The sequence below is a fragment of the Bombus vosnesenskii genome, unplaced genomic scaffold, assembly GCF_011952255.1.
Source record: "Bombus vosnesenskii isolate JDL3184/JDL3185 unplaced genomic scaffold, Bvos_JDL3184-5_v1.1 scf7180000013294, whole genome shotgun sequence".
Classification (NCBI taxonomy): domain Eukaryota; kingdom Metazoa; phylum Arthropoda; class Insecta; order Hymenoptera; family Apidae; genus Bombus; species Bombus vosnesenskii.
The window spans coordinates 1,801,059-1,821,097 of record NW_022882945.1 but is presented as its reverse complement, the minus strand read 5'-3'; the positions used below and the strand labels follow the sequence as shown (position 1 = coordinate 1,821,097).

Sequence of the window (20,039 nt, the reverse complement as noted above, 5' to 3'; positions counted from 1 at the left end):
AGAATTATAGAGCACAGTATAATTAAATTTAATATGCTAGCTGCGCGTGAAAATGGAACCTTGAACACAGTCCTCTAATATATTTCCTGTCTACTTTAAATTACCAGCACAAATCATTTAAATTAGCAAGACAGAAGATCCACGTGCCATCTTAGCACTTTTTATCCTAAACAAAAAGGTAACCTGCTAGTGAACTTGGTCGTACTCTTAAGCGCGCGAGAACGGAACGCAAAAGGCACAAAAAAGGGTGGAATTGAGGGGGTGAGTTTCCTCCACGAGGGAAGGGATCGTGACTTCGTCGAGCGTCGGCTAGAGGGCGGTGAATTTCCAACAACATGGCCGTCTAACACCGACACCCCGTGCAAGTCTCCACGAAGTTGACCAGTTTCAAGAAACCAGTGAATTTCATCGTTGCGCCTGAGGACAGTCCAAACTTGTGAGTAACGACGCATTGTTCGTAATTATTTTTTTATCGGTCTTTCGGTTAATTTTTCCAAAACAACGCAAATGGTCTCGACTCGAACTGCGTGCTTTGTCCGGCAAAGGAAACGCACCCCTCTCGCGTGTATCTCACCATCCCGTGCAATGGTGTGCGTTGACATTGGCGATCAATAGAGCCAATGGTTAACGATAGACTCGATCGTCTAGAATTGTCGATCGATCGAGCGCTCGTCTTTTGACATTTCTTGATATTTAATATAGTAGGAAATTCTATAAAAGGAGAAATTGATTTCATCGAATCCGTTTATTATTGCACTTTGGTGATGTTTGTGTTGGATGAAATCTCTCCAGGAAGTTGTGATTTATATTTAAAACGATAAAGTATAGTAAAATCGAAATTATTGAAAAATAATTTGAATGAAAGATAGTTCATCCTTCCTTTTTTTTCCTTTTCTCCCTTCTTCTTTTCTTTCTTTTATTTGTTTTCGAATGCATACTTCGAGTTGCACGACTGCGTTTCATGAATGAATAGCAAGAAGGAAAGAGAAGCAAAGCAAACACCACATGTTCGCATACTATTTATACGCGTTCATATCGTTTTATCCGGACTTTTAATCCACTCCATATTTATAACTTAAACTAACTTTTCCCCGCGTATTGAAACCAAAAGCCGCCCCTATAAATTTTCTCTCGTATCACTGCGAACGTTGATCTTTTAACCGCACTCTTTAAACCAACTCTTCCGTAACCTATGCCGCTAAACCAGCAGAGAGATCAAGTTTATTGGCAATTAACAATTTCCCTCGTTTTTTCATCCACAGTCTATGAACAAAGGAAAATGTGCGTTCGATAACAATTTAACGATCCATCACCGTTAATACCAGACCTTCTGTTTGCACGACACGTGTGAGTGTTTCTGTCTGTCACCGGGACCCTCGTTTCAGTCGAACAACGCCCTGTTCGGCCGTCCGCCCCCTCCGGATTTCAGTAAATGCCATTTCTACGCTGTTCACTTTTCTTTTCTCGCTGACTCAAGAAGACAGAAGAATGGTTCGGTGATCATTTCTGCGTCCTTCACGACGTTTCTGCGTCTTCGTATTTTTTTATCACGTTTTGTTAACGTCGCGATCCTCCATCGAAACTTGTAAGAACCTTTCGTTCTAAATCCCTGTCTTTCTTTCCAACGATATATTTTTCACTGTCTCCGTAAAATAACACACAGATGCTGTAATTATTCGAACGATACCTTTTTTTATACCTTATTTCGCATTTTATATAAAAGCTAAGCAAGGATTGTTCCCTGCTATTGTCAACACAGACGATTCTTTATTACATTTAACAAACGTCATTCAACAGACCACCCAGTTCCCGCGCAATTACACACGCGATTTGTATTGCAAATATTTTTAACCCCATTATATAAAATCGAACCTGTATCGATGATGCATTGACATAGTATTAATCTTGTTGTTAATTAGATGGTACTGTTCGTTCAATTAGCAGCGTTAACCAAATTCCTCCTAATGATCCGTTTCGTTGCTCCGCCATGGGACAAAGGTTATTTTCGCGAATTAAATAGTAATTGTACCTGCTGGTGCCTCGTTGAATTTTATCAGCCAGAAATTTTCACCGACGCGACGCGGCATTGTCGATGCCATCGATCGACAACAACCTTACCTCTGTCGATGATCCTTACTTACTACGTATATCGACGTACATCACGAACGTACATCACGAATGTACACCACGAACGTACATCACGAATGTACACCACGAACGTACATCACGAACGTACATCACGAACGTACATCACGAACACTCGTCAAGCAATTTATTTACGATATGAGCGTAAAACGCGTACCGGTCGTTTCGAAATGAGAATTCGAATGAAAATTCAACGACGAAAAACGCTGTCGATTCGTGCAAGTAGTCGAGTCAACGTTTCACCAGACACGGCGGCTGACTCCAAGATATTCGTTTCACGTGCTCGTGTTTGACATTTCATGAGATCGTTCGATGCTCGTTCGAAAAGCGAAACGCTCTTTGACAAGGAACGGATCGCTTTAATTCACCGCCTCTTGCATATATCAACAGGTGCATAAAATTGCACACGGCTCAATAAACGCCTACTTGAAGTTACAACTATAATCTTTTGACACCTGGACGCGTATCATTTCGATGATTCAACTGATTATTTAACTGATTTTATAACGCTCTTGGAAAATTGGCTAGCTAAATAACTAGCAAAATTTAATGATAAATTTACGTATTATTAAACTCTTTTATTTAATCAAGAAATGAAAAGACAAGAAAAGGAGAAGGATTTTAGTAATCTTCAAAAACTTAAGAAGTATCGATTAGAGATCAAGATCTCATAGATTTATTATTAAGATTGCTAGACCGCCCTTAGGAAAAATACCAGTATTAGTGATATAACTGAGTAAGCTGAACACGCCAGCAAAAAGGGAGTGGCTAACATTCGATGCCAGTCAGAAGTTTGTTTGGTGGTTTAGGATTACTCATCGGCGCGAATTCGAGCCGAATAAAAGGAGAGAGCGAGATTGATGTCGAAGGCTTTCGAAAGCTGTTCCTTCGAAAAGGACCGACCTTACGTCCCAGAGTCTTCACTGGCTGTGAAATTCGGCTGTCTGGGCTTCTCCATCCCATTTTCACCCTCATCGAAATATCGAATATCAACGATAAACGTATCTTGGTTGGGACGTAATACCGATAGCAAGCAAGCACAAATTTTCCCTGGCAACGTTAGGCTACGCCTCACACGTGAAACAAGACCGCATGACCTAAATCGCTTCTCGAGTAATTTGTTCCCGGAACACTCTGTTCCGCTGCTTAGAGATTGCTTTTCCAATGATAGCGCAATTTATTTTAGGATAAAAGAATACCATAAAACGAGTCAAAGGGGCGTTCAATTAACGTATCGTGGACGATAAAAAAAGAACATTAGAAACGTTGAATGTAACAGGCACAAATTTAATGAAAGAAAATTATTTCTAGCGAAAAGAGAATTTCTTTCGCACTCTTTGTCATTAGTTGATAATATCCTAAAAACCGATAAAAATGACAGCGCTCGTTTTCTTCAGACAGACAGATATTCCCTAGGTGAAGATTTGATACCTATTGCCGTACATAAAAGTCTGCTTTACGGTTTCTTCGAAACACTCGATCGCCTTTATCGCTCGTTCACCGTCGCTCGTATTTATTGCGACTTCCTATATCTTCGGCTTCGTGTTTCTCGCGCGAAAATCGTGGCCATTTCTCAGCAATTTCTCATCTATTACGGGTCGTTTTTGTGCCCAGCCTGCAGCGTTTGCGCATTGGCCACCCTCGGTAGAGGGTAGAAAACCTTTACTTGGAACGATTACATTCTTCCGAGCTCGTAATGATACGTTAAAAGAAGATGTTAAATAAGAAAGGAACAGTAATTGGAAAATAAATAAAAATAGTAAGTGTTCGAATACTCTCTTGTGCCTGTGTACATCCTCTGCCAGGGATATCATTTACTCACTCTCACAGATCGGTTTCACACGGAGATACACGTATCGCGATACATACGTGTATCACGAGCTGCGTACCGTATGAATGTCGCCATTCGTTTTAATGTTTCGTCCGCTGCCTTAGTACGAAAAATATCGTTGCCAAGATGGACGAAATGAGTATCACATCCCATCTCACGAGAATCGTGATGTTAAGGCTTCCATTGGTGTACATGTATATTCAATACCTATCATATGCATATCACGATACACATATCTTCGTACGAAACCGGTCATACTATTTGACAAACTTCATCGAACAAAGGATTTCTAAATCGCGTACGAAATTTGAAAACCAAATAAAAAGTAGAAAAACGCATGCAACCAATATTGATACGAAACAAACGATCGGTGTGTATATTTAAAACGGGGAAAAACAATGCTCCAGAAAATGTTCCGGGGTGGGACGAAACGGGATGAAAATCGCTTTAAAAATTCTACTCCCTCGAACGAATACGATGTAAACTCGACGAGTCTCATTGTTCACCGTCTGAATGCGAGTTGGCGCATCGGATGCAACGCGGCCCTATTTCGCGAAAAAAAGAAAAAAAGCTTGAAATGGATTGCTTAAAAATTTCAGCTATCTCTGTTATAATATTTAACACAGCTGAGTAAAATATTCTGTAAACGGGGAAAAATATCATCGTACACATCAAGCAACGTGTAATTTCGCAAACACGTCACACGAACTGAAACAATAAAAATTGATCGTTAATTTTGTTACGACCAATCTGTTGATCATATATGTATGTTGAAAAGAAAAATAAATTATTATGTCGGTAGAATTATATATTAAAATAGTATATTAAAAGAAATCGAAATTCGAAACCGACGTAACACGAATTGTATATGCTCTGCACGTACATTATGACGAGTTAATAACAACGGTACGATATCATTCTTCCAAACAAATAATGGTAGATATGAATAATTGAACGGAAAATGAAAACCGCCAACCCACCTGCGGTTTTGATATGATTTTAACGTGCTTGTTAATCGCTTTTTCCCGGATAATTCGTTGATTTTCGTTTGCTTGAATTATTTTGCATTTCGCAACGACCCGTTGGAATTAGGCTTTATTTCGTACTTCTATTCGAAACATCGCATTTATAAAATTCTGCGTGAGAGGAATAAACAATCGGTCTTCTTAGATATGGAAATAGAAAATGGACTTCAGGTATTTCACGGGTTTTGTCGCCGTAAGACGTTAAGAGTGAAAGAAAACGGAGAGATTTAACAGTAATCACAGGGGCAACAGTTCGCGAATGAAATGAAATAATAAAAGGCAGTGGATCGTTGGAACCTCCAACGGAATCGTCTGTGAAATTGTCTCCCTCCATCGTACTCGACGGTTGATGTTTGGGCAAGGTAAACTTTTGCCGCGAAGACACCGAGATTACCACGTCACCCTGGGGGTTTAGCATCATCGCAGACGCGACCACCTTGTTCTCCAAACTTCCACGAAAAGGCACCACAATAGCGGTCGAAGTTCTTGCACGAAAGGACACGAAGCCAAGGGTGTTTGTTGTCTCCGAGACAATGCGCCTTCTTGGTCTGACTATGAAACTTCTCGAAGGGGAGAATACTCAGAAACGAAAGAAAAACGACAAGTGTCAAAGATGAATGAGAAAAAGAAGAAGATAAAACGAGAAAGAAAAGACATAGCTCGTGGTATTCTCTTGATACAAAGTGAATTGTTTCCTTAAAAAGAATGACTCGCGTATTATTTAGGGGAAAGATACGTGGGAACGTTAACGAGGCTGAAGATGTTCGCTCGAGAACTATAAAAACTATTGGCGTTTAGTCCACTAATTAAGGTTTCTCGAGCTAATTAGCTGGAAAATGAAACAGCCTGTGAAGACGCCATTCTTCGCCCGAACGTTTCCGAGGAAACTCGTAAAAAATCTATATCATAAAACTTTCAGAGAAAGCGTTAAACGCGATTTATTTCCACGTCGAAGAACATTAGAGCGTCCACAACCTCTCTCAAGACGAGACCACATCCAAATTTCCATTTTTCATTTTGCACCTATCAACGAGCTTCCATCTACCTATCCCCGTGAAAAGATATGTTCAACGCTAAAACGAAAAATCGCTCGCTTCAGCTTCGTTCGCCGTTCTGCAACTCTAAACTTCAGACAGCTGCAAGTAGAGACGGTCGTGCGTGGTCGGACACAGGCCAGATCGAAGGGAGACGAAGTGAAACGAGGATATTTGGATGCATAGACGATGGAAGAAAAGGAGTACGAGAGTGAGACGCGAAGATCTATCAGGGTAGTCGCGGAGAAAGAGAAAGACGAAGGAAGAGTTAGACAGGGAGCGTAGGGGAAGGGATGAAGCGGAACGAAAGGATGGCAGAAACGGGGGTAAGAACGGAGAAACTAGGACGAAAGGTGCGAGCCCAGGATGACGGTGCACTAGCTGGGGCCACTGACATGAGACCGTCCACTTCTATCGAGGGGTGTACGGCCATTGAATCCACTGGATTTTCACCCCTCCCCGGTGCAACCTACTTTACCAGCTACTTCGTTCGTTTGCCTCGCGCGAACCCGTCGAGTGGTCGTCTTATTTCGACGACCTGTATCCGATGCGAGTGCCGGCATTCCGGCAAGCGAGCAGTGATTCCAAATCGTAGCGAATTCTCGCTGCTCCCTCGGCACTTTTCTCCAGAGCGAGCTCCCAACGCGAGGAAACGAGCAAACGAGCGGTCCGGATTTGCACCAGACCGCGAACATTGCCCGTATTAGGCAAATTGCCTCGAGTGTCTTATTATCAAAGTTCGTTCGACGCTGCAGGAGTTTCATCGAAACGATAGAATTAATTAGATCGACGTATGTTAACGAATCTATGAAGATAATTTTTTTAATTGATGGTTTTGTACGGGGGAATTTAGTCTAGAATGATCTCAGAGGAAGGAGAAGATCGATATTTAGGAATGTGAGTCTGTATATACATTATGCATGTTTTGGATGAAAATATAGAAACACAAGGATTTCTAGTAATCCAGCTCCGCAATACGTAATTGCAACTTTTTTCTGCCTCTTCTACGTTTGCTCAGCAGATCCTTCGCTCCTCCCATGCCAAAGGCAACGATATCAGTAGTACAAGGAAGGTGAAATTTTGGTTCAGGAATAGGAAGCAAAATACAGTCGCGGTGGTCGTATCGTATACGAAGTGTGAGTGATACAATATCCGTGGTGCAATTGCCGCCAGTTCCTCTCTTTTATCTTTCTCTTTCTCCCTCTTTTTCTTTCTATTTCTCTTTTTTCGCTTCTGCCTGCTTCTCTGAAGACATTCAGATGTTCGTGCGGCCGTCCTTGCTCTAATTCAAGAGCGATGAAACTTCCTCAGATTGTAAACTTTCCGACTATTCTGTCGCGGGATTAACGTGTACGATTGCTCGCTGCTGTTACGATTGTTTGTTTCTTGAATTTCTGAACGAGCTTACAGTTGCAAGAAATTCTAATAAGGATTAAAACTCGTAAATTCTTCAATAGAAATACTAACAACACTTAGGCGATACTATTTTCGAAAATTCTTCGACGTTTTGGGATTATTGATATCTCGGAATACAAATTGTTAGCACTATCCAAACGTCTGACTCTCAGGCTGTGCTATTCTACTCGGTTTACGTAGATGGTCTTCTTGCTATGTTGTGAGATTAGTCAGGCACTATTCTACTTGAAGCTACAAACATTAACATACCAATATCACTCTTAGTAGAATGTACAACTCTGCATGTCTGCACACGAACGATCACGTTCTATTTACTCGACGACGCGTGACTTCCTTCTTACCCATTTGCCCACAGTCGACAACCTTCCGCTCGTCTGAACATGAGTAGTCGAATCTACTTGTTGTTCCACAATATTTACCCGACTGTGAATCAGTGTCATTCTATTTCTCCGATTATAACCAATAGGAAATTCCACTACTTAATTTATCCACAAATCAACCTAATTTTACGATCCAAATTTCGCTACATACAGTATCGTTCTACTGTTTCCACATCTACTTGTCACATCGAATAATTACCGAATTTGATAAACACTATGCTAACGAATCTGAATATCCCAGAATATCACCGAATAAACATTTCAATTAAAAGCAGATGAATGTCTGATTAATGGTATCTACATAAGACCGTAACCGCGAGGAAAGAAATTCTTACGAGAAGGAGAAATAGATACCCGTTGCTTCTAGCAAAGGCTGGTCTGTAGATCAGTACACGAACAATCTCGTCTTCCCACGCAATTCGTGCACCGAGCCAAAACGTTCCACCTACGCCAAGTAATTCTATCTAATTGCACATGTCCGTCGATCGCGCGAAATAAGCGCGTCCCACGTTTCAGCTCTCTTTTTCGACGATTCGAGTTAAAAGCATGACAGGCACCGCATTGTCACGGACTCGCTTCCAAGGTGATACATTTTTAACGTTCCAGCCGAGCATTTCGAGCGACACGTCGAATTAAAGCTGCCACGCTCGCAGCAGCCGTTTGACTGACGGCTTCCGGTATAAACGTTTCTACTGTCACCTAACTGAACACCTACGATAGGATAGACCGAAAGAATTTCTCATTTGGCAAGGCGATAGTGTACGTTAAGGAACAGGGTTCGCGCTTTATGCGGAATGATCCTTCGTGCGTTTAAAGGAAAGCAGGAAATTGGATCTTTCCGCGCACCTTTCGCATATAATATTGATCTCCCGACTCAGAAGCTTTAAGAGCTAAGTACGTTCTTAATTACGTTCTATATAATATTATTACGTAGTTATTACAGAATTCATATTCTTATGATTGTAATTTAAATTGTCCGATAAAATTATACTAGTATTTAACAAGAAGAATATCGCAACTTCGTTGAAGTATTTGGGACACGAAGAATATTATTTAAATTATAAAAATGGAAAACTCTACCATCTGAATTCTTAAACATTAAGGATTCAAAACGTTCAAACTCTACTATGTCTCTCTCACGAACTTTAATATCATCGATTATATATTTAAGCGACGTAATACTCTGCCACCTACTCGAAGTTCCATACAATTTTGTAAGGGAGACCTGACTAATTGATCATCCCAATGTTTCCAAAACCCACACACTCGGCCAAGCCTGATATTCCGCAATCTACACAACCTTGATTTTACATTCCATATGTCCAGAAGGTATCAAACCAATAAAGCCAGAGTTTGTTCGTACCGGAAACAATCAAGACGCCGGACGAATCGCGAGATAGGTCACGTAGCGGCTGGATCGTTCCGATATCGATCACCAGTCAGAGAATTATCCCCGTTACGTTAATTCCCGTTGGAAATCGTCGAATTCGGCAAGAACCGCGCGTAGCACAGATCGTTGCTTCGTCCGCGGAAGCTTAACTGCGCTCGTCGCTTTTTAATAGCATGTTATCAGGCCAGCAATATTAAGTTGCGATACGATATCACAGTAACATTGACATGGTATTAGCATACGTGTATCGTAAATTTCGAAATAGATGTGAACTACATTATTAGACAAATGTTTGTCATTTTACTGGCGTTCCATAAAATTTCATTTCGAGGTGATAGAAATTAAATTCAACTGCATATGACATACGTACTTTCCCTATTTATAATACTCGCCATTCTATATGGAACATAAGTGAAATAAATAAAACAATGTAATAACGAATATCAACGAACCAGTTCTCCCAATCTTTCATCATACATCACATAGAAAATAGCTAGAGGATATTTTATCAGTAAATGTAGTAACTACTTTGTTGCACCATTGCAAGCGGCTTACGATCAATATACATATGATCGTTGTCTGATCGACAAAACGTTCGTTCGTGATGCTACCGACATGACATAGAGATGTTTCGATGCTGTATTGTTATGAATAAGTGGATTTGTTTATATATTAAACTCCATATAATATCGTGAACAGGTCTGATGATGTTTATACGCTGTATAGTTAGGTGGGCGACGGCCTTAAATATCCGAAGGAGTCGACGGCTTTAAAGTCAGTCGCAACTGCGCCAGGTCGACCGATAAACGGGAAACTCGGCCACTGGGTCAACGACAGATGCAGCTGGTGCACTCGCACCGAGACACACCCCAACCCCTCGCCCCTTCATCCCCCGCTCTCTCTAGCACGCTTGTTTTTTCTATGTTTTTCTTACTTTCTTCTGGGTTCTCTGTCTGTCTGTCTATCTGTCTCTCTCTCTCTCTCTCTCTTTCTCGGTTTTGCTTTTTCCGTTGCTCTCCTTTTTTTCGTCATTCTCTACCGCTATTTTTCAAGTTGGTTTTCTCTCTGCCACTGTGCCTACTGGCTCGCGCTCGATGAATCCGTGTCGCGTAGCATGAACGAGAATCACTCGAGGATTCTGCGAGCTGTGGAGATAAGGAAGTGTGGGTAAGTGGCGATGATGGAAACAGAGTGAGGAGCTATAGTTGCCAAGAAGCTTTTTTAAGTGCGGTTTGAAAGCAGAAGAGAAAAATTACACCGCACCTATGCTATATTAAAGTCAATAGTTCTTGCATTGCGTACGACACGATTGTAAATGTAGGAATATCGATTAGAAGTTCGCACGCGTTTCGGCATTGAAAGCTGCGTTGCTATTGAGAGGGGAAAAATTCACCGACAACTTTTCTATCTTACGCGTAAAAGCTTGAATCCATTAAGGCCGGCAACGCAATATTTCGTTTGCAATTTTGTTTCAATCAATCTACGTTATCGAATTCCTTGAAATTACGAATACAACATTTTCGTTTGTTTCTCCTACCGTATTCATTCTACGATTTTAAGAAGTTTGAAGAAATTAAAGATTTATAGCACAATAATAAATTATTTTCCTGCAAATTAAAAAGCAGCGTACTTTTAAAAAATATCTATTGCAATAGATTTTTCTCAACAACATCTACAGTTCTACAGGCGTCTACATAATTCCACAATATTCCGCTGTTCATTTCTTAATGAATTAGTATAGTTCCTCGGATATTTCGATTAATTCCTATCGCCCTTTTCTCCCAGTAGCCGACTGTTCGCCGTTAACGAGCAGATTTTTTATTGCAGGCGACTAAAGAAGGAAAAAGAAATAGTCAAACTGGCACCGTTCAAGTTTCCCTTTTCAAAAATGTCCAAGTCGCGCAGCAGCGACGAGAAGGACCGTGAGAAGGACAAGGACAAAGAATTGGAATACAAAATGGAGAAAGACAAACATTACGAGAAAGAAGCGGACAAAGGCAGTGACACGGAACACGAGGACGAAGAAAATGCGCAAGAGGACGAGGAGGAAAACGCGAATGGACGAAACGTTCAACTTCCAATGAGTCAACTGCAATTGACCACCGAAACTGAATCCAATTTAAACTCGGCGATATTCGATTCCAACAGCCTGATGGTGAGGAACGAACAAGCCATACCGAGCTCCCCTCCTCCTTCTTACGAGCACGTTATCGAACAGGTGAAGATCTGAGTTGACCTAACCGAATAAAAGAGCTAACTCGCTCCGTTTCATTCGATCACCAAAATCTTTAAGATGGAAATACTTGATTCCAAATTTTTCTACGCGTACAGTAAGATCAAAGTTTCTTTTGAGAATATTCCATTGAATATTTCGTCGTTGAATGCTGGAAGTTTTTTAATTTAACTTTTTTTTTAAGTAATTTTCGAAAGATGAAAGATTTCTCATTTATTGTTTTAAGTGTTAGGCGAGAGCTTAAGCTTCGTGGTATGATACAGGTTTTTATTGAAATTTTCTATTATACTCTGATGTAATTTTAGACGCGGTTGGAGCACGCAGCCGAGGTTCAGAAGTACGAGGGTGGAAAGAACCTCGGGAACGACGCGTCTGGCGAAGATAATAGAACAAAAGCACCCAAGATCCTTCACAAGTCGAGTAAAGAGTTATACAGAGCAGTGGCGAAACAGTGGGGCATCACTTGCAAGATGAGCGACCACTGCAGATGCTTGGACTGTCAGGTAACTTGCCCTTGTACAGCACGAATATCGAATAACCCACATTTTCAAATATTCTACGAATACTTTGTTACTTCTTCAAGACAATATGTGCGTAGTAAAATCGAGAGTACATGCACAGTAGAATTATTAAAATATTTTCATTTGCCTTCAAAAACATTCTTTCAAATTAAGTTCATTTTAAGTTGTTCATACAAATTGAACAAAGTGTTCATATACTTATGAGCAGCAATATATATATATATTTCAGTAACGTACAATTGAACATGAAAACTCATAAATTGCCTTCACAGAGCTGTTATTTCGACTGCGAGTACGACAAGAATGAGAACCAGAAGACTGACGGTGGACTAGGCGCCGGCACGCCGATGTTCATTTCCGAAGTGATGCAAGGTTCCGGTTGCGTACTGTTCTAAGACAGCGGAAACGAACCTCCATGGCGACGACACGGTCTTCACCGTGTGCTTCCATAAGGAGCAAAAGTTCACGTGATTGCGCACAAATCAGGTTGACTGTTTCCTAATGGACCGACGAGCCACGAATCAATTAGTTATTGACCGTCGTCCTATGGTTATTTGGGATGAAATTGCTAATAACATAAACAGCCAGCCAATATTTAAAACTTTATAATCGAAAAAATATATGTAAGTGGATCTTCGTGAATTTTCATTTAGAAGCTCTTGGTTCAGGAAAATTGATCGGAATTACAATTAAAATGATCTCTGTGTGGGAAATATCGAACACTATGCAATGCCCTACAATTTCGAGGGTTTTTAAGAAACAATGGTCATCGAATGATATTGTTGAAAATAAAAAATTCGAATTTGAAGGAAAGCCGTTCAGATAAAAAAATTGCAAGTCGCGTATTTGTGTCCCAAATTTAATTCACGAAGAAGTTCATTCTATAGAGAAAAGCGAATTTTCGTTTTTGAGCATCACAGATGTTGATGAAATTTTTCGAGGTGGTATCTCACGAGAATTACCCTTTTCATTGAGAAGTATTTTCGATAATGTCAAGCAAACTGCAGTGTGCTTTAACAAAGAAGTTACTAGAGGAAGTATCGAAGTCAAAAAGACAGATTTCAACTTGTCAATTGTATACATATTACTCGTTGCATTTTCACTCGGTGGTAGACGATTGGTAAACGCTCGACCAATTTGTACAATAGGCGTAGAGTTAACGTTCAAACGACCTCGCTGTTGAGATTGTTTAAAAATTCATTGTCCATGTCCGACCGAAATGATACCTACTCGATTCTCAAGAATGTTAATATCGATATCTGAACCGTGTTGCTCATAGATGATGTACATTTAATCTCCCCGGGTCCTATGGATTGAACTTGATTAGCTTGATAAAACTGGACCAATTTGCGATCGTGAATTTCAATTCGAATTCTTCTATTACAAGAGAGTGTGAAATTTTATCGATAGAAGGATTTCATCTGGGGAAATTACAGGAAAAATATACATTAGCGTAAATGTTAGCCATGTTATAAACGCGGTATATAAATAATCGGCGTGTTGTCTCGAAAACTCAATACTATTGTAAATGATCACTTTTATGCTTTGTTACATCGACTTGCTGCGTATTTTCTCTAGCTCGAGGAATGAGACGAATCAATTACAATTCGAAAACAGTTACGTACATCGTTAATAAGTACATAGATTGCGGATTTTTATGCGTTTATGAAAAAATCCAAAGATGCAAAAATGCATAAAATGCAAATTGTATGCAAAAATATGTAAAATATGTAAAACATCTAAAATACTCTTAAAAATATGAGTTTCATAAATATCCGCAATCTGTTAATAAAGAATTATAAAATTCAGATAAAACGAAAGTTTCTCTGTCTTTCATAGGCTAAACACGTCTTTTTACCAACTACTTTTATTATTATACACACAATTTACATTTTTCGACAACGATAAACGGGCCTATTATTTAACCATTTCATGTGTTGCCATCTATATACACAAAATAGCATTTTTAACGAACAAACACTATTCAAAGTTTTTCTATCGTCTTCTCGACTCGACGAGTCTACTCCAATATAAATAATAAAACATATAAAACTAATTTAGGAAAGCAATATCTATATAATTTACTATGATTATTACAACTACCATCGACCAATAACTTTTAAGCAAATCTTCGAACAACTAGAAAAATGTTTATTGGATTAACATTGATTTTTCACACAACACGAAAAACCACTTACTCTGCTGAAAGCAAATATTGAGTCAAATAGTACCGGCCACTTCCGGTACCGCGTTCTTTCTCAGTCTCCGTGGAACGAACGGCGTTAAGCTGGCTATTACGCTAGAAAATTAGAAAGCATTCCCAAAGGAGCAACGGCCGCGATCTCATTCCTCGAGAAAGAAATCGAAAGCTGTCGATTCAATGGCCCCTGTCGATTCTTCCTTGCGGCAAAACGCGCGTAGCTAGATGTGTAATTAACGATTGTAATTTACACTGATTTCCCGCAATACGCGTCCGAGGAAATCGAAACTCGAAACACATGAAAGTATTATAGATCGAGCGTCGAATACGTGTATTCAATGGTGTCTCGTTTGCATCTTTGTTCGCCCTACCAACGATTCTGATTCTTTTATATTTTTAACACGTCAAGTGCCACGTTGGTCATCGATGATCGATAGGAAACTTTTCGTGCAGGCTTGAAATTCTCTTCAAATAATTACAATATGTAAGATATTATTTGAAAAATAATATTGCCTAAAAATAATATGCATAGCATATTAATTCATATGTTTAATTTGTATTTTATTAGAACTTAATTAGTATACACTTCTTTATACAATCTAGTAATTGTATTGAAGATCTTTTTGAAAAAAGAGTCTATAGATTTACGATAAATGGAAATTTTTGAAATTATCGCTGCACTCAACGCGTTAAACCTCTCTATCGCTTACGATTTTCTTGGGTAAACGATAGTCAAAATATCGCAAAAATATAGTATGAAGACATTCTTACGACTCGGTAGATTTGGTTCGTTTACTTAAACCCGGTTCGACTTTTCATTTTTTTTCCTTCCATTGTTTTAATTCAATTAATTCTGACCTATCGCGCTAACGTAGTTTACCTAGGGATACAACGATATCGATTCTTTGCTGCAACGCGAAAATTCGATTTTACTGCTGTAAAGGCAAGCCTCGGGTCTTCGAGATGAACGCGAGCATCGCAGCTATATATCGTTTTTTCGAGGACTCTATTGTAAATGTTGTACTCGTTGCAACTCATCGAGCGATTCAGCAGCGAGAAGATAAATAAAACTGAGGTAAAAATCTCAAACGACACGATCGTCCAATGGTGAACGTCGATCGGGTCAATCTGAAACATAATACAGTACCTGCCTATACACTTATCTTTTCAAAATACTGTTGTTCAAGATACGAGAGTTCTTTTGTACTTCGCGCCGAAGAAAACACGAACAATATTTCACGTGCGTGAACAGTCGATCCTTCCCGCCATTGTTAAACCTGCTTTTCTATCGGTGAGAAGCATCCTTTTGTACGAATAACGCGCGATCCGTTTACCTACGTGCGCTAAAATGGTAATTTACGTATCGAAAAAAACTTTGCTCCATTTGGAGAAAATTTAAATTTTATTTGACAAGTATAGTAAATTTATTGCTGCCTTTTATAACAAAGAGTAAAAGATATAACTTTTTTTCTCAAAAGGTATAAGAAAAAGGAAAGATATCTAATTCTTGCTTGAAGAAGATTAAAAGTTTATATCGTGTTAAAGGGTTCAAAAAACGATAGAAATATTTTTATATACGTTGAACCAAATTAATCGTTTTCTGACAAACAACCGAATCGATAATTTTCAATTTAACCTTTAATATTAAAGTTGCGTAACAAAAAGGAGCAGGGTATCTCGACGTGAACGACCAGTCGCACAAATTACATAATTTCACTATAGTCAGTGGATCATTTTCACCTGAACACCTGACATACTCTGCACACATTTCATTTACAATTAATCGATTCCTTGCGGAGCTTGTGTATGTGTGTGCGTGGAAAGGGACGAGGTAGAAATCGAAAAACATATAAGAAAAAAAAGAAAAAGAGAGAAAAGTGAGATACGTATGTATAGTATTTTTCTGGGCCGCGAATTTTTCATTAAAATGTCATTGCCTTGAATGACAAAACTTGTAACGATTATTATAATCTCTACTATATAATATATTCATGATATGAGACAGTATAATTATGATAACGATTACAACATTTAACAAAGTACTATTGTAAAACGGCCGCGAGACATGATTATCATATATTTAAGACAAAAATAGAATGTATATTACTGTTGGAAATTTTAAAGATATTAATCGAAACAAGTGAAACTATCTGACGATGAAATTCTACAGGAATCCAGCCGTATTTTGAGACTTCTCAAAAAGAAAGAACTAGTAAGCTGTAACATTTAAAATATTATAATTAGACTGTAGATTTGTATGCATTTGTGGAGAATTTAAATGTGTAAAATATATGAAACGATATAACATACAAAATGTAAAGATACTACTTAAAAGTATAAAAGATATCCAAAGTAAAGTACTCATCCTAATATTTAAAATCTAGAGAATGAAACTAATCTCTGTCTCTATCTAGTATCTAGATACTATTTCTTTAGTTACGTACATAAAAATCTGAATCTACATGAAAATCCGCAGTCTAATTATGATGAGACAGATAAAGAGTTTTTTTAAACACAAAGCTGTTGTAAAATGTCAATTCCCTCGCATCAAAATCTACTATCGTATAATCCAAATACATATTCTACAATTAGTGTATAAGTCGCAGGTTCGAAGGACAGAATTTTTATATCTCAAAATAATCTATGCATTTGTCAAGTGTCGAGTTTTGTTTCAAAAGAGGATTTGTTGATGAGGAGGAAACTATAATTTTGTTCCTTTGTGAGGGGTGAATTTAAACAAGCATGAAACTGTACCATCTCGTAGCCTAACAAGCACACACGCTAACCCGTATATGTGTGTGCTCGCGCGTGTATACATGTCGTTTATTCTGTGTATGTACGTTACATAGAGAGTAAAGTGAACGATTACCTGGTGAATCGTCGTTCCATAGAGAATATTGACTGTAAAACTCGATGTATTCTGGTAAGTTCGCACCAATAAAAAGTGGCCTAAAGTAGTAAAGTTTTCCATTCTGTCTCACCATTTCATCTCATCATTATGTCTGATGACCTATTTTTTCAGAGAGCTCCATAACCACTAAACTAACTAGGCTTTCATCTATCATTGTTTATTGGGGTATCTTTGGCATTAATTATAAAAAAAAGTGGTTCACACGTTTCACGTAATCACGTTTCCTCAAATATCTTTTATTCGAACATGTAGAGTTACAAGTTGTCGCAATGGGAACATGTTTGGCATTGGTTGCCTATACACAGGCGCTGTAGAAGCGACTTTTTATTCATATCAATTTAAATATATATGTCGGAGATGAAAGGACATCGGCGCCTTTCTTTTGGAATGTTTGGGAAGGTCCCCAATACTTTAGTCCAGACTTTTTATTATAGCTGCACTTAAATAATAAAACTGAGAAATAGTTTTTTATGATCTAATCCGAGTATGAGTGCCCAAGATTTATGACAGTGGACTTGGGCTCAAAGTGATATAACAGGTCGCTGAACGTAGCCACGATCACGGGAGGGACGTGTATCTAACAGAGGTATGGAGTAATTATAAAGCTCTCCTTAAAAACAAAGATTGACCCGAAGGGTACAGGGAGTACGGAGAGGAGTATATAAGAGCGGTTCCACTTGGACTGAGATTCAGTCTGATAAGTTCTACTTGTACAGTGGACAAGTGCGTTGAGTCACATCAGAATCGTGGATCAAATCGTATTTGTCATCCTGTTGACCGTAGATTCGTTATCGAACCTAAATTCATTATCATCGACATCTCGATTATCCAATCGCCGCTACTTGTTAAACTCTGTAATAATCACATTTGCATCAGTACAATATCATCTATAGTACATAACAACGATGGCCAATTCACGTGAAGATTCATTATGCGCCCCTAACCCCAATGATAACCCGACATATATATATACTGAGCTTGATTTAAAAGAATATCTTTTAAATAGATCTGCTCTCATAATTCAAATATAATTACCAATTAAATATCATTTAAGATATGTAGTGATTAATGTCACTGTATCTTACGTAAAGACAATGATTTAAAACACAACGCGGTGCAATTTGTTCATTAAAAAGCAGTCGAAAAATTACTTACTGTTCAAGAAATACAGTCATTAATCATTAAGTGTCAAGGATAAATTACAATCGTCGATCGCAGTCGCTTACTTGTTAATTGAAATACAGTTTGAAAGGTCTCGAAGTTCATACGTTTCGAGCAGCTGTATCAAATTTCCGACGACCAAAAATAGGTTTATTAAGTATATCCTTGTTTTACAACTCGTAGACACGCATGAAAACGCTCGGTCAGTGGGAACGCTGAATGATCGCGCAATTATAGCAGCAACCTTGCTTCTTTCCAGCAATTTGTACCGTTGTGTCTGACGTAAGCTCCCAGCAATAATTCTCGGAGAGCTCTTTATGCTACACGCTCGAATCGATTCTCTGATAGAAACCTCGACCTCGTCAGAAAATCTATGAAAAGAGTGAACTGTATAAAACCCCACGTCTGCATCTCATACTCTATACTTGCGTGATGTATAGTATTTTTTACGAGCTAACAGCTTCTTGTGTTTTTCTTTGTATAAATGTTTTTTCGTTGGAGTAATATTAATATCAACCAGCATTAAAACTCGTGCAAATAAAATAAATTGTAGAAAACTGCATTTATTTTCTATACTTTACATTTTCACGGTTTAGTCTATTTCTGGTGAATTCGCTTTACTCGACAACACATGGTAAAACACGAATGTCAGCTTTCTTATTTTTTTAAAGGCCATCCGGATTCAATCCCTCGTTTCTCTTATTTTTCGTATTGTTCAAACGTATAAACAAATCTCATAAAAATCGTTAAAGAAGTCCCTTTCCTAGAAATTCGTCACAAATAATAAAAAGTTCCTTCTGTTAGATTTGTTGTAGAAATTAATGATGTAATATGTTGTGGCAGAAAAATATGTACCACGTCGCTGACGATAACGATGGAACCAAAGTCCTGAAGGGAATCCAGAGTCTAACAGTGTAGTCGTAACGATTTCACGCAGCTAATTCATAATTTTCGCGCGTGTCCTTGCTGTAACATGCGCTGGACACGATGCATTCCGGTTTTTTCCCGATCGTAAATAACCAAGTAACGTCCGTCGGCTGGAACGAGTCCGGGATCTCGATGACGACACGGTTGTTTAACCGCGTGTGCGGAACACTTGTCGGTTGCGCGTGTTTTTCCTACTATTTTTTCCATAAACTACTCTTTCAAAACCTTGTTCTCTTCTTCCATACGACCATTTCTTTTTACTTTTTTTTACGAATCAATCTAACATCAACTATAAACGGAAATAATAATTCTTTATATCGAGTTACGTTGTACTTTTCAAAACAGTTTCCTGTGATTTTAAATTTAATTGCAATTTATTCCTTAAATGAAACGTTCTATTCAAAACGAAATTATTCCGTAAAATGAGAAAATCATGTCAATTACGTTTTCAGTTTATAGTCGTTTGTTCTTCGCGTCTACGAAACGAGAGTGAATTTTCCTCGTGTAAATCCGATAAAAAACAAACGTACATTTCATCGTGGTACATATTTTTTAAATGTACAGAAGAGTATATCGCTCGCGGTAACGAATTCCTTTCTCTGTTTACACTTTTATCGATATCGCTTATTAAACAGCCGGCAGTGTCGCTGCATAATCTGTGTGTTCCTCTTTGTTCTGCTTCCTTCACAATTTTGTCTCCGTCTCTATCGCCAACCGTGCCATTGGCGTGCCATATGTATACAATTGCATGCTTGTTTCTCTCCCACTCTCTCTCTCTTTCTCTCACTCTCTCCGTCCCTCTCTCTCTTCCAACATTGCATTCCTCTCTGTTTTCCACGCAGAGTATTCTTTCACGTGTGACAAA

General features: G+C 38.7%; 1 protein-coding gene across 2 annotated transcripts; it reads left to right on the top strand.

Annotated features, from left to right (window-relative positions):
- The first annotated feature begins 297 nt into the window (after positions 1–297).
- LOC117232990 (splicing regulatory glutamine/lysine-rich protein 1-like) lies at positions 298–17,137 on the top strand. Of its 2 annotated transcripts, none has more exons than XM_033492818.1 (4): positions 298–436; positions 11,049–11,439; positions 11,760–11,957; positions 12,248–17,137. In XM_033492818.1, exons 2-4 carry the CDS (start codon positions 11,110–11,112, stop codon positions 12,368–12,370), a joined length of 651 nt encoding a protein of 216 aa, XP_033348709.1. In that variant the 5' UTR covers positions 298–436; positions 11,049–11,109; the 3' UTR covers positions 12,371–17,137. The 2 variants fall into 2 exon arrangements, with proteins under 2 accessions (XP_033348709.1, XP_033348708.1); XM_033492817.1 differs by lacking the exon at positions 298–436 and adding an exon at positions 10,246–10,388.
- Positions 17,138–20,039: the final 2,902 nt, after the last annotated feature.

What these genes read in the sequence shown, in the direction of transcription:
- LOC117232990 (XM_033492817.1), top strand. Translation starts at nt 10,336, where the DNA reads ATGAACGAGAATCACTCGAGGATTCTGCGAGCTGTGGAGATAAGGAAG. An exon ending in ACGAGCACGTTATCGAACAG is followed by an intron (nt 11,440 to 11,759) that starts GTGAAGATCTGA and finishes ATGTAATTTTAG; the next exon opens with ACGCGGTTGGAGCACGCAGC. An exon ending in GCAGATGCTTGGACTGTCAG is followed by an intron (nt 11,958 to 12,247) that starts GTAACTTGCCCT and finishes TTGCCTTCACAG; the next exon opens with AGCTGTTATTTCGACTGCGA.